General features: G+C 38.0%; 3 protein-coding genes across 7 annotated transcripts; all 3 read right to left on the bottom strand.

Annotated features, from left to right (window-relative positions):
• Positions 1-435: 435 nt before the first annotated feature.
• LOC113339410 (cytochrome b5-like) lies at positions 436-1,670 on the bottom strand. The gene is made up of 3 exons (XM_026584696.1): positions 1,233-1,670; positions 1,021-1,087; positions 436-935 (listed from the first exon to the last, which is right to left on the bottom strand). The coding sequence occupies exons 1-3, from the start codon at positions 1,305-1,307 to the stop codon at positions 670-672; spliced, it is 408 nt and encodes a 135-aa protein (XP_026440481.1). The 5' UTR covers positions 1,308-1,670; the 3' UTR covers positions 436-669.
• A 334-nt stretch (positions 1,671-2,004) lies between these two features.
• LOC113339408 lies at positions 2,005-3,723 on the bottom strand. The gene is made up of 4 exons (XM_026584695.1): positions 3,572-3,723; positions 3,374-3,431; positions 2,691-3,286; positions 2,005-2,575 (listed from the first exon to the last, which is right to left on the bottom strand). The coding sequence occupies exons 1-4, from the start codon at positions 3,575-3,577 to the stop codon at positions 2,477-2,479; spliced, it is 759 nt and encodes a 252-aa protein (XP_026440480.1). The 5' UTR covers positions 3,578-3,723; the 3' UTR covers positions 2,005-2,476.
• A 284-nt stretch (positions 3,724-4,007) lies between these two features.
• Positions 4,008-13,124, bottom strand: LOC113339407 (germinal center kinase 3-like). Of its 5 annotated transcripts, XM_026584693.1 has the most exons (24): positions 12,257-13,124; positions 12,009-12,069; positions 11,575-11,847; positions 9,665-9,919; positions 9,440-9,564; positions 9,268-9,312; positions 9,059-9,140; positions 8,908-8,976; positions 8,564-8,734; positions 8,405-8,470; positions 8,168-8,236; positions 7,944-8,015; positions 7,730-7,788; positions 7,296-7,574; positions 6,818-6,954; positions 6,579-6,670; positions 6,463-6,501; positions 6,315-6,377; positions 5,919-6,020; positions 5,732-5,783; positions 5,594-5,643; positions 5,299-5,363; positions 5,098-5,149; positions 4,858-5,010 (listed from the first exon to the last, which is right to left on the bottom strand). In XM_026584693.1, exons 4-24 carry the CDS (start codon positions 9,890-9,892, stop codon positions 4,936-4,938), a joined length of 1,992 nt encoding a protein of 663 aa, XP_026440478.1. In that variant the 5' UTR covers positions 9,893-9,919; positions 11,575-11,847; positions 12,009-12,069; positions 12,257-13,124; the 3' UTR covers positions 4,858-4,935. The 5 variants fall into 5 exon arrangements, with proteins under 5 accessions (XP_026440476.1, XP_026440477.1, XP_026440478.1 ...); XM_026584691.1 differs by lacking the exons at positions 4,858-5,010; positions 11,575-11,847; positions 12,009-12,069; positions 12,257-13,124 and adding exons at positions 4,008-4,579; positions 4,671-4,794; positions 10,274-10,862; XM_026584692.1 differs by lacking the exons at positions 4,858-5,010; positions 11,575-11,847; positions 12,009-12,069; positions 12,257-13,124 and adding exons at positions 4,008-4,569; positions 4,671-4,794; positions 10,274-10,862.
• Positions 13,125-13,958: the final 834 nt, after the last annotated feature.

The raw sequence follows: 13,958 nt of genomic DNA, 5'->3' as shown, positions 1-13,958 counted from the left end.
AGCATGTATTTTTAAGTTATCAGATTTGACATCCATTTATATGGAATCTCCATAATAGTAAATCAGATGTCTTAAGGTGCATGTTTATGATGCACTTGAGCACGTGATAGCACTAGTTTTTTTTGAAGAACCCTACGATATCAGTTAAATCGATGGCAATTTGATAATTTCCAGTTTCACCCTAACTCAAAAATTAATAATGATCCAAGGGCTCTAGTGAGTCCACCTCAGAAATAGCCTCGAATTTTTGAAACTGTCGTTCCGATGGCTTAAGGTGCACTAGAGCACTAGTCTTTTTGAAAAACCCTAGAGTATCAGTTAAATAGATCGAAAAGCATTATATTTTCTTCAAAAATGCTTCTTAGCTATTCATTTGCAGTTAAATAGATCGAAAAGCATTTGATTTGCAGTTTTGTGTGTGTTCATTTCCTTTAGTAATTCAATGAAAAAGATCTTAGCTATTCTTAAAGCTTCTTGAGTAACAACATATGATTTAGAGAATGAGAAACTTCAAATTTCAGGACTCCAACCAAATGAATTTGTAGCTGCTATTAGGACTAACAGACATTCGCGTCCAGAACAAAAGAAAACAGAATGCAGAAAACACATAATTAGAAATCAGAACATACTAATGTCCATTAAGCTCTGAAATAGAACCAGTTTGTCCGTCTAGTCCAGCTTCTTGGCATATTGGCGGATGCCAAAAGCTAAGCCAAGAATCAAGAGAGGCACAAGGAACTGCAAAATCTTAACTCCGAAACCTGAAGTCGTGTCCAGGGTACCTGTTGCCGCTTTAGTCTGCTGTCCGGCCGGAGTGTATTGACGTTTCACCGGAATAGTTGAACTGTCAATGTCTCCGATGTAGTATTTCACCAACATGTCTTTGGCAGATTCACTGTGACCCACATCTTCAAAATCTTCAGTTGCATCTTTTCCTGCACATCAGATCCATATTCATAATCAATTTCTGCAATCACATACAAAATACAGAGTTGTAAATGGAATGCAATTTCAAATTACCAGCTGCTGTTAGCAAGACTTGGTCACCTCCAGGATGATCTTCCATGAATTCTGTCACATCATAGACCTAAAAAAAAATAGTTTAAGTTTCTGCATCTAGTTTAGCAGTATGTAAACAGGAAAATAGCATATACTAGATCCTTAGATCTAATACTGGAAATATCTAATTCAAAGTGAAAATTAACAAAAACAGCAGCAGGTCTGATTCTGACCTTGCCAGAGATAAGAAGCCAGCAATCCTTGTTTTGATTGTGCTTCAACAAATCCTCATAAGAATGGATCTTCATTTCTTGTACTCAAGAGGAGGATCTGTTTGTTGTTGATGATGAAAGTAACTAGCCTTTACAATTCAAGTGCAGAAGTAGTTGCTTGGATCTTCTTCTTCTTCTTCAACTACTTTTGACTGAGGAGGCTCTCATTTAAATTCTCTCCACCCAACTTTTTGTTACCTTTTTCTGCTGGTAAGTGTATTAAATATAACTTCTCTGCATCTCTATCCAATTTATTTATTGTACTCACCACCAGCTAGCTACTACATCACAGAAGACGAATTATAGCTCTTCATATAAATAAATAAATAAATAAAATATATAAGTCTCTCTACCGTCTCTCCAGTAATTCTGGAGTCTCATTTCTCTGTCAAACTAGAATTTATTTTATTTTTACAAATAAATTTAAATATGTTGACTGTAGTTACCCATGAAAATTTCATGTATTTTCCGTGTTTGAATGGACCTTCTTTGTGCAAATAACGTGGAGTCCGTGGACAACACGAAAAGAGACCCGAAGTCGAGTGATATATACGTAGATGGTTGTTTAACATGATATTCAGAGCATAAAGAGGTTACAGTTATGACAAGAAGAAAGTAGTAGTAGGCTGCCATTGAAATTCAGAAGTGGTGTTTCCACTGAACTAAAATTCAAACATTCTGAAAAGTTGTTTGGTTTGTTTCCTCGTTTTCCTTGTGTGTCAACTTCCCCATCGGCTCAAGCATTTTTCCTTTGTTTATTTTCTCTAAAAAACAGCCTAATTTTAGGACTCAAATTGCATTATTTTCTATGTAAAAATCAAAACATTAATGATGCTGCAACCAACTAATTTTTGTCAAACAATCTCCATTGAATTTCCGTCTTGACAAACCATTGAGAAAGTGAACAAGATATTTTCTTGACCATCTCATGCTGACTGGTAGTTATGCACAAACCAAAAGACCCCAAACAGAGAAGAAAACCTAGGAAGCTTTACAGACAACCCAAAAAAGCGAAAACACACATACACACTCCAAACTTTTAGATGGATACACAGAATATATCCATTGGAGCTAGCTAGGATTGTCCCTTAATTGCTGCCGTCACCACTTGGCAGGATTGTCAAAAACAATGGTGTTTTGACAAGAGATTTCCTTGATTTCATCAGCCGTACTTCTTTTGTATCCCATGATATCCTAGTAGCTTGTTAATGACAAACTTTTATTATCTTTGATTCAGTACTGTCTGCAACCTGAGCTGCTGCAGGATGAATCTTTTTTTTCTTCTTCAACACTTCAGCCATCATCTGCACACGCATTTGGAAAATATATGTAAATACCAGAACTCACAATCTTTACAGAATGCCTACATATAGTTCAATCTATGTACGTAGAAAAAAAGTGAAAGAGCATTTTACTGACTCGGTGTATTTTTCGTGTTGGTAGGCGAGAATATAAGAAGCAGGAAGAATCTTTCCCGGCGGTCATACAAGGTATTGGCAACTTGTGGATGAATGAGCAGCTGGTTTTTTTATCCTTTGTTTGGACCAGTGCAGCAGAAGCAGACGGTGGAGTACTAGTATGTACACTCTCCTCACAACTATTGCGGCAATCTGATGGTTTCTTAACATCAGCAGCAACATTATTATCTGGATTGCGGAAGAAGTAGTCATCCGCTAAGAACAAGTCAGAAAGCGTCATTTTATTCTTCTTCTCATCATCGTTTTCCGGTTGGTTATTAAGCATTTCATTATCAAACAGACAAACTTCATTTGCAGTAGCTACAAAAGTATCAATGGTTGGTTTTGAAATACTCATGTTGGTTTCCTGTCCAGCTTCTGTTTCCTGACAACATTCAACAACCAACGACTTGGAATCTGCTATGTCATCCTCTTCAGTTTCGGAGTTGAAGGGATTCGACTGATCAAACCCGAACGTTCCAATTGCTAGAATGTCATCTAAGTTCACAGTATCTACTAACACTCGAGTATCTACAATCTCATTAGCAACACTAATTCCTGCATAAATGTCAACAAAGAAGAAAAGTTAGACATTGAGAAACATGTAAACTAAAATGTAATCAGTTACTAGCGGCGAAATGAAACCTCTTTTGTGGGAAACCATGTCATTATTGTTGAGCTTCCCTTGCACCCAGTTGAAAATCTGCATTTCCAAAAACAACTTCAGAATTAATACAACTTAAAAAACAGTCTCAAGAATCCCATATCCCTAGTGACCCTGAATGGATTCGGAGTGGTCACCTATGGGTATGTATGCATGTATGGGGAAACAAACAAACTTACCCTCATTTTTACAGCAACCAGATGTCTTGGATATTAGAGAACAGTGAAGTCTATTGATGGTGGTGGTGATTGGAAGATGAAGAGTGGAGAGTGGAGAGGTGTGGTGGCCTAAATATAAGGCCACCACGTTCATCATCAGGAAATGTAGGAATCCAATAATTAGATGCATAATATTTAGAGCCCAGACATTCCCCCCACCCCCATGTTAGCTTTATGTTGAACAATTCTCTTGGGGTCCCGACCGTCAAATCTATGAATGAATTTGGTATTTCATATTTGGATGCACTGTTCTTCGAATCTTGTTGCTGTCAGTAGCTTTGTAAAGCAACCATGAACACATCCATTGTACGCATCACTTCACCATTATCAAACAGACCAGACCAGATCAGGAATGGAATTTTTTGATATATGCATGAATTTGATTTTCAGATCCAGATTGAAGAAAGAAACGGCCAAAGAACCAGAAAGGCAATAACAATACATTGAACAAACCTCAAAAATACAATAGCCAAACAATTGGCAGTGACAACTTTTTTTTGCCATAATACTACACCATGCAGCCTTATTGCTTAGCCATGGACAAGATGTGCATTTATTTTTTTTCAAATGTATAATTATTTCTTTTTTTTTTTAGTAAATATAAATACAACACCACCATTGCCAACCAAACAGCCCAAATTCCAGGTCGCCGGTTTATAAATAATTGGCTTCGCCGGAAACTGATCTCTTCTATCGCTTCTACTACTTCTACTACAAATCATAGTCACTGCTCAGGTTTCAACTCTGTGCACTTTATAATGAATGAAACCGAATGAATTTACTGTTTCTGAGATAACTAGATTTTTTTTGTTTCCGTTCATGTTTTCTTGTTTCTGTATTCGACATCACGCTGAGAAGGCTGTGAGATCTTTCACACAAGTTCCTTCAATAAATAATTGGAATATCAAAGGCCAAGGAACTAAAATGGCCGCCCGCTCTGCTCCAGCTTTCGCTTCTTTCTACAAGGTTCTGTTAAGGTTAAAACCCTTGCAAAAGTTACAAACAAGGGAAAATAAAATAAACCGACAGCAGCGTAATCATTAGGGGCTAGATATTTTACCTGAATTACATGGTGCTTTGCGCTTTTTACAGTGATCAGGAATTTGGTTTCTTCAACTCTCCCTTTCTCCTTTTCTGCTACTTCCTTCTTCTCGACCGGACATATAACTTAGTTGTTGTTTTAACTGCATTGCAGAAATACAAATTCAACTCATTTAGATAAATATATATACACAGAACACAAACATATGTAATGATCTGATCAAGAGGTTGCTTGTTTGTTAGTTTTTGATTATACACCAACATACGCCGGTAACTGAAGTGTGTTAGTTAGCCATCAGAAACATTACAAGGCAACCACCATGTCCACGGTAGATTGAAAAAATGTTGTGCAGAATATCCTATCATGACATCCATCATAAGATAAGCAATAATGGGTCCATAAAATTGTGTGTATAGTTAAATATGACTTGTGCTTAGAGACTCACCTGTAAGTGTTTCAACTTCTCAGAAGTAAGTTCGTCCGTTAAAGTGATCATTCTGCAGAAAAGGGAGGATCTTTAAACATCTAATCAAGTTATATGTTGCTAAGATTATTAAGAATCCACAAATACATCCAATGCTGAATCGATATGCTAAACCATTATCCAAGCTCATTCTTTTGTTTATGTTTTAATTTGACGGCATACCTGGCCTGAAGTTCTGAAACTTTAAGTAGTAATAACCGCTCTCGTTCGGAAGCAGCTGGGTCCACCTGTGGCAACAATGCATTAATAGTATGGTCAGCCATGAGCCAATTACATAAAGCAACGTTAATTTTCAAAGGTTTTTTATGTTCAATTTCACTTTTTGGCAGCAAATACAGTTATGCAAATCGCTTTACACACACAACCGATTTATGTTCGTGTTCAGTCCCATGAAGAGAACAAGATAGAAAACTGCTACTATTAATACAAAGTTCTCAAACACAGATGATTTACTTACAGCTGCATTGTTTTCTAAAGGTTGTACTTGCGTATTTCCTGTATGGCCACCTGAAACATAGTTGCATTCCATCAACCAAAATGATAACCACTCATTAATTATTAGAAGGAAACAAGGTAAAAGCTATCTTCCACTCACCATCTACTACGTCAGTTAGTTGCAAGGTACTCAACAAATTCGTAATGAGATCCTGGAAGGGCACACAAAATATCTAAGAAGGAAGCCAGAGTTTCTTTTACCAAACGTAGTTCTTTAGGGAACCTTAGTATCAGTTATGGCAATATGTAAGACTTTTTGAAGAACATATCAAATAATTTTTCGTTACTTGTTGTATCGTGGTCTGCTGTAATATATTCTGAAGGTGAGGCATGAGAAGCGATGTAGGCACCGCGTTGTTGCTCCCTTCCTTTGGTGATAGGTTGTTAGGCTGAAAACAGAAAAAGGACATCGCAATTGCAGCTTATTGTAATGAATAATAATAATCCTGGGGATAACCATACAGACTAGAGTCGTTGCTAATTTGACATCTCTCAATAAGAACCAACATAAAAACAGGTTTATTAAAACAAAAGAATATTGGTCTCCAAGCCCCAAGGTTCCCCTTAGTATACGAGATACGGCATATCCTCAGCAGGAACCTTGTCAGAAAATGTGGTCCTATTTATTGGAATAGACAACCACTTAAATTAATAAAAGAGAATATCAAGGCAAGCACACTTACCATTGGTCTAGCATCAAATAGCCATTCGCCTACACTTGCAGATTTTCTAAGAGGCGACGACCCCTGGAATCACAATAGTAAAATGTCAAAGAGAAGTCCATATTTTATTAGATTATCAAGTAAGAAGCTTACAGAATAGCTTACTAACCGTTGACGATCCTCGTGGAACTGTACATGAAGGGAAGTCCTGTAGAATGGAGATGTCAACACAATTCAATAAGTAGGAATAGGTGAAGCCCAGATATCAGACGGAAGTTTTCCTACCTTTCCAGGATCCAAACTCTCAGACGTCACTGAAAACCGGCCTTTTTTAATTTGTACCACATTGCCCTTTGATTTATCCTCATCTCTGAATCCTAGAGAGGGAACAGGATTATTGGAATGAGTTACTAATGTTAACTCATTGTTTAAGCTGTATTCCAAATTTGCTACTGTAATTACTATCAACTATATTAATAATGACAAGATGAACTGTTCTATCACGACTCCCCCTATCTGATTACCTCCTGAAGGCCATATTGGAGCTGATAAACTGTTTGCAGAAGCTCGGTTTGGGAGCATTAGAGGGCCACTAAAGCTGGGAGCCCTTCGTACATTGGATTTGCCTTTCTCAGGCACTGGTTGGTTCTCCGCCACACACCTTCAGAAATAAGAATACCAGCAATATGATCAACTTCCAGTGGAGTAAGGTGGCAATTATGTAAAAGGAGTTGAATAGAGTAAAACTAAACCCGTCTTTTAATTTTCATATATTTTATAGGTCATCTCTAGCTGCACCAAATAAACAATCTTTGAGCCGTTTACATCCTGATGACCAAAATATGTTTCTTTTCTAGCTAGTGTACACGTGTTATTTTCCATCCTCATTTCAAACAAGAGGTGAATCTGAGCTTGCCATGATAAAATATTCAGATTTGCAACAAGAAATTAAAGAAGCGTTAACACAATGATCTAGATGATTCATACAAAATGACCACTTACCTTTCATATAAACGCCCTCTTTCTGATTGTGAATGAGAAAGCACAGCATTAGGCATGAGTGGTCCACTTCGAGTTTGGCGGCCTGTAACAGTTTGGTTTTGAGGTGGACCTTGCACCACACCCTTGTCTGGTGTTGACAACACTGAGTCACTACCCAATACCTCTTTTTCACACAGATCAGATTTTTCTTGACTGCCATTATTACAATTAGGTTCCACAATTACCCCTTTTCCATTCGAGCACCCATACTGTGATAGTTCAGCACTGCTTACACTACCCCTGCAAAGTAAGGGTGGCAAAATAAGATCACAATCGTGCACAATAGCAATGCAGTACCAAGACGGCTTAAAATTGAGAAAATACAACATGAAACAGCACCAGAAGATTATACGATTCCAGGAACTTTGGTTAACTCAGCCACTTGAAAAACTTACCTCAGAGCACTTCTATTTGGAGGGGAATTTGCCAAATTCGATTTAGATGAAGATAATTGCTGCAATAAGAACAACAACAAGTTAATCTTCCAGAAAATTTACTACATATGGATCATTAATGTAAAAGCATCTAACCATATTCTTTAACTCCCTGGTTTCCTGAGAGCCTACGAGTTAAGAAATTCATAGACTTAGGATGATATAGGAAAAGAACCTTGTGATTAGAAAATAAATCCATGGACTCGTCTTCTTCTTTCAGCCCTTGCTCATCATCATAATCATGAACCTAAATGAGGTGGAGAAGTAAGTAAAGCTATCCCCGAGACATACGTACTACAATATCAAAAAAAATAACAGTAACACGGCCGTTCTTTATGTTGATTGCCTTCAAACGGGAACAATTTTGAACCTATAGAGTGAAACAAAACTGAGACATACCAGGGACGCTTGAGCTTTCAAGTCTTCAACATCGAAGTTCCAGGCACTCACACCTCGCTTGTACTCGCTCTGTTACAGAAAGCACCAGGAAATCCCCGAATGAGTACTAGGAAAAAAATTAACCATGCATGTGATAAGAGTCCGTCTAGAAGATCTAAAAACTAGAAAGTGAAAAACATATACCAACATCTACAAACGAAATAAAAGACTTCAACAATACTAATTAGAAACTCTGACCTGTGATATTGCTTCTTGCTCTGCTGAGGGCATTTTCTTCAATGCTAATTGTGCAGCATCTTTGAGCTGTAAGAAGGTAATAAGATCAAAATTCTTCGATAGTAAAAACCACAAAGAACAAAACAAAATCATCTGCATCACAATGGTAAAAATGACAACCTGGAGGGCCTTTACGCGGTCCCAAAGTGGTGGCAAATCTTTCAAAAGGTTCTTTACAGAAAGCTCTGGAGGTTTTGCATGTTTGAAAAAAGAATGCTTTAATAATTTTTCCGCAGTTGGCCTCTTTGTTTGATCTTTCACCAAGCACATGGCAACCATCTCTTTAAAGGACTGATGACAACTGGAAATCCTCTAATTAGAACATGTTTAGTGATAGCAAAATCTTATAATAGATTAACAATATGAGGTGTGACAACAAACTTAGAAAAATATGAAGGACCGATCAGTGGCATGGATATGATTGGCCCCCTAAATAATTCACTACCCAGAACGACAAGTCATACCTTGGAAAACTTTTTATCTCGATCATAATCGAGTCCAGGAGGGGCATTCTGGATGGTCATTAGAAGAACCTACCACCAGAAGACATATAAGTCAAAAGCTCTTTCGAAATACTGAATTAGTAGTTTAGAAGCATTCACAAACTGTTTTTACCTTCATCGGAGGGTACTTGGAGAATGGAGCATGACCATGGGCCAACTCTAAAGCAGTTATCCCAAATGACCAGATATCAGCTCTGCAAGGTGTTGATGGAACGTCAGTTCGTTAAGATTGCAGTGAACAGTCCATATATGTTATTATACAAAGAAAAAGGCAGACACCTGCTAATCAAAAACTGCAAGAGATAAAAAGACAACACTCACTTAAAATCGTATCCACTTCCCGGCTGCAAAACTTCTGGAGCCATCCTGTAAAATGTGGGGTATGTTTCGGAATTCAAATTGTGTATGGCATTGAAGAAAGAAAAGAAGGAATAAATAGTAGATTTTCATTGAGAACAAAACTTGTTAGGAGGAGAAAAAAAAATCAACTGACCAGCATGGAGTTCCTACAAAAGTATTCCTTGAGCGTTGCCTGTCACCCTTGTCAAACATACAAGCTGACACACCGAAATCCCCAAGCTTCACTATTCCATCGCTATCAAGCAGTATATTTCCAGCCTACATAGATCCATTCCTTTACTCAATTAATCACTCCATATAAATCACCAAGGATCACATTTCCATTACTAGTAATACACTTGAATGTGATAAAACAAACCTTGATGTCACGATGTATATGCCCATGCCGATGCAAGTACTCCAAAGCTTTAAGTGTTTCTTTAAGGATAGTAGCAATTACAAACTCTTCAAATCCATCTGGGTATGCAATCTTCATTAGGTGTAGACAAGAACCTTCAGCCATAAATGGCATTACCACCCACAGACATTGTTCCACAACAAAAGAACAAAACGCCTTAATCACATTAGGATGATCAATCAAAATCATTGTCTGTGCCTCCTTACGTATGTCATCCTACACAAACATTCAATCCATTAAAAAAAAAAAATATCCCCAAAACCTCATCCCAACCAGATGAACTGGATTTCCACTAAAATTATAAGTTACTGTTAGCTATGTTTCAACAACTACCTGTCTAAGAAAACAGTAAAATCCAATTAATCTTATGTTTCCCCAAGTGTGTGTTTACCTAATTTCCTGATCTAAGATCTTGCCAGAACAAGAACTAAATCAAAAGAATCCCAAAAAAATCAAATTCAAAATCGAGAAAACCTAAATTATAAAATTGAGCTCAATCATTGAAGAAAAAAAAGTCAATTGAAGAAATTAATGAGATGAGGAGACAATAAAGAGGGATAGAGAACTGACGAGATTACTATTGCATCGATCAAGATCTAAGCACTTTACAGCAATAACTTCATTAGTAGGAAGATAGATCGCCCTAAAAACAGTAGCACTTGCACCGTAACCTACTTCTTCTAATAACTTATAATCCCCTGGATTTGCGCTGAAATTCTTTCTCGCGCTTCCCATTTTACGCATCATCAACCAATATCACTTGGCTGCTGCTTGATGTTGATTATCCCGATGAGAGATTTTAACAAGAGAAAAATAATTTTTTTAAAAAAAAAAAAAACAGTCTGCTGCTGCTGCTGCTGCTTTCGGCAACAGACAATAACAACGAAGACGGAGTAGTACAAGTACGACTCTATTTGTTTCTATCTGTTTGTTTAACAAGAAAGACGAGTGAGTCAATAATACTGTAACTGACTCAGTTGTGATGATGATGAGTTGACCTGACTGTCCACCATGAGAAACGCCGTTTTCCTCTTTTAGGGAGAGAGAGTCAGACTCAGTCTCAAACTCAGAGAGAGAGAGAAACAAACGAGAGAAGAAAGAAGAAAGTGTTGAACTGGTGAGTAGAAGGAGCCGGGGGAGGTACTACTCACTGACTTCGGTTCGGTTGAGGGCCGATGGAGGAGGATAAAAAAGAAGTTGCTGACGTAGCATTTTAAGAATCCGACACGTGTGCGTACATACCGTACAATAAGGGACGATTGGGTCCTACTCACTCAGTTTTGTATGGACGGGATGATTCAATGATTGATAATCTAGTGGTGATTAGATTAGGTAGGTAAGTTAACCTTGAGCTGTAGACGCACTTACGGGAATTAAGGAGCAGCCTAACCCAGCTAGGATCTAACGTGCTCTTTGTTTTTATTTTTCTCTTGTTGCGCCGAAATGCAGCAGACAGCCAATATGCGCTCTTAATATATGATTGATTGGAATCAGCATTTGCCGGAGTAATTCCTGATTCATGGCAGCACCAAAATCGAACGGCAGTGGACGGACGTGTGCAGAATCAAAAAAAAATAAAAATAATCATGATCACTAGAACGAATGTCCAGTAGGGACAAACACTTGGCACAGCTAGTGAGCTAATAGATGAAAATAAGATTCTAACGAAAAGAAAAAGAGAAAAGAAAAGATACAAAGAAAGATGTCCAGTAAGATCACAATCTTAGTCCCACTCTCTAGTGTTGCTGTTAATTCGTTTTCTTTATACTATTTGTGATTCTATTCATTTCACATGATATGTTCGGGCAAGTTGACATAAATAGTTATCTACACAGGATGGAATCCTTTTGCTTATGGTTGGTTCTACTCACACTAGTAAGCAAATAGTGACCACTAGTACTTGCAAGCAACTCCCATTCTTCTTTCTTGGTTGTGGGGGCAGAGAGCCTGAGTATCCGCAACTCCCATTATCTTATAGTACTTCTTGGCTGTGGGGCGAGAACGGACCCCTCATTGTCCTTTGTGTAGCCGGCAGCAGCCCAGGGGGGATGATTGATTTCCTTTTTTCTGTATTAGATTTATTTTTCTCTTTTTTACTTTTTTCTGAGTGGACACTGGGACTGGAGAGCCATTTGGTGGATAACCTTTCACGGCAAAAAAATATATTAGGAGATGCAGTATCTGAAGGAAAAGCAATGGTAGGGAGTAATACACAGAACATCAGATGAAAGGAAACTAAAATATTGCAGTTGATCCGTCAGCCTGGGGTTGAGCTTCAAGGGTATGGTGAAGCAGTAAAACTCACAATTTCAAAGCTGTAAGTTGGAACTTCTTGCTGCAGTCAAGGACTTGTCTGAGAAATCAATCTGTCACATGAACAGAAACTAGAATCAAAACAACTTACGATTCGACCTGCAGACACCAACTCCTGGGTAGAGATGGTTGCTGTCGCTTCTCAGGTGGGATAAGAACACAAAAGCAGGATTTAACCCTCTATCACAGTCAGTTCTAGGCTAAGACTCAACTCAGTCCTGTAATCCTGTCTTAATATACCTGGTGAGCTCTTAACAGACAATGTCTAATCCGTGTAAATTGTACCCAGCAGCTGGTATCACCATCAGCCTAGCCCGCACTGTCACACCACCAAGTGGATCTACACAGTAAAGCAGAGTGATAGCTACCTTTTTTTGGCTCTAATTGGATGAACTTACCTGGACAGGACATCCACTGTCTGCATCCGACTGGCACAAGTAATTAACATTAATCTGACTTTACAATGTACAGCAGTAACCAAATCTACCTACCAAACAGTCTCATCCTTCCTAATTAACAGGAGTGTGTGTTTCCAAGTGAACCTTTCTGCAGACTGAAGACTGTGAAATCTTTCCTGCTAGTAGTACGATCCTTCATGCTGGACGGTGCCGCCCTTGTTTACCCGTTCAATCTGCAAAGCTTCTCCACTTGTTTGATCATCTCAAGTTGGACCACTGCTTTCAAGTGTATTCAGTATCCACATCAAGCTCAGAAAATATTATCTTCTTGTGCTGAGGAACTTCTGGCTAAAATTGAAGTCACTTATCTACATCACTTTTAATGGAATCTTCCATCATTTCAAGTGTAACTATTTTGAATCTTTGATGGGAACCCATATCTCAGCCTCATACAAAGTCCCTTCAGGAACAATTAGAGCCACATCTTCAATTATTGAATTTAGAGCAACACATAACAGTAAAATCTTACATTTCTATACGCCGTATAGGACTTTACTAAAACCTCACTAATATGAGTTGGAGACACAATAAAGAACATTAACTAAATTTCATACCCATATGTCATTCTTTTTCAGCACACCAACAACTGAAACACTAGTATGAGGTGCTCTTTCCACCCGTTATGTTGCTTTTCAGCCACTTACAGCGTCACAGATCCTTGCTCGCAACTTGTAATTGGACAACAAGCTCACAGGTCTAAAAGCAAAAATACTCACTACAGGAAACACTCACAAAGTGACTTTTTTTCTAGCCAATACTAGTTCACTTAAATGCTAACAATAAGAGATTGATTCCAGATACTCTCTAAAACGAATGAAGCAATTCAATCAGAACCAATTTACAAGTTGTACTATTCTTCACTAAAATTATCCCAAGTTATATATATGGATATATTATTGAACATAGTCTACAATAACACTTAAAAGAACAACAACAAAAGAACCCATAATATACAGTTTTCAACCGGAATAATTATACCATGGATGAAATAAAATGAAATGGAATCGAAATTAACAAAATTAAGCTAAGAAAAAACAATAAAAGGAGGTTGAATTCTAGTCAAGGAAACCTGTTTTCTGCATAACAGCATTCCGAACACGACGAAGATCTCTACCTTTAAGAGTCCTACCAACACCTTCAAACACTGAAAAAGTAGTCAGATGAGACCTTGCAACAATCTCATGAGGCGGAAGCATTTCAGCATAACTCCCATCATCGTCGTCATCATCATCATCCTCATAATAAACCTTTTTACCTCCCGATCCGGATCGGTGGTTCCGATTAGGCCACACCGGAACATTCACAGGTGCAGATTGATTATAAGGATACTTCCCTAGAGATGAAAAACCTAAGAAACTCCCTCCACCGCCACCACTACCCGAACCACCGCCTCCCGAACCAACACCGCCACCGTTGGACCTTTGAATTGGAATAGGAGGAATCATTCTAACAGCAGTAGAAGCAGCTGATAAAGGAGAATTCAA

The sequence above is a fragment of the Papaver somniferum genome, unplaced genomic scaffold, assembly GCF_003573695.1.
Source record: "Papaver somniferum cultivar HN1 unplaced genomic scaffold, ASM357369v1 unplaced-scaffold_21, whole genome shotgun sequence".
Taxonomy (NCBI): Eukaryota; Viridiplantae; Streptophyta; class Magnoliopsida; order Ranunculales; family Papaveraceae; genus Papaver; species Papaver somniferum.
The sequence above is the reverse complement of the archived record's forward strand: the minus strand, read 5'-3'. Positions and strand labels throughout refer to the sequence as shown.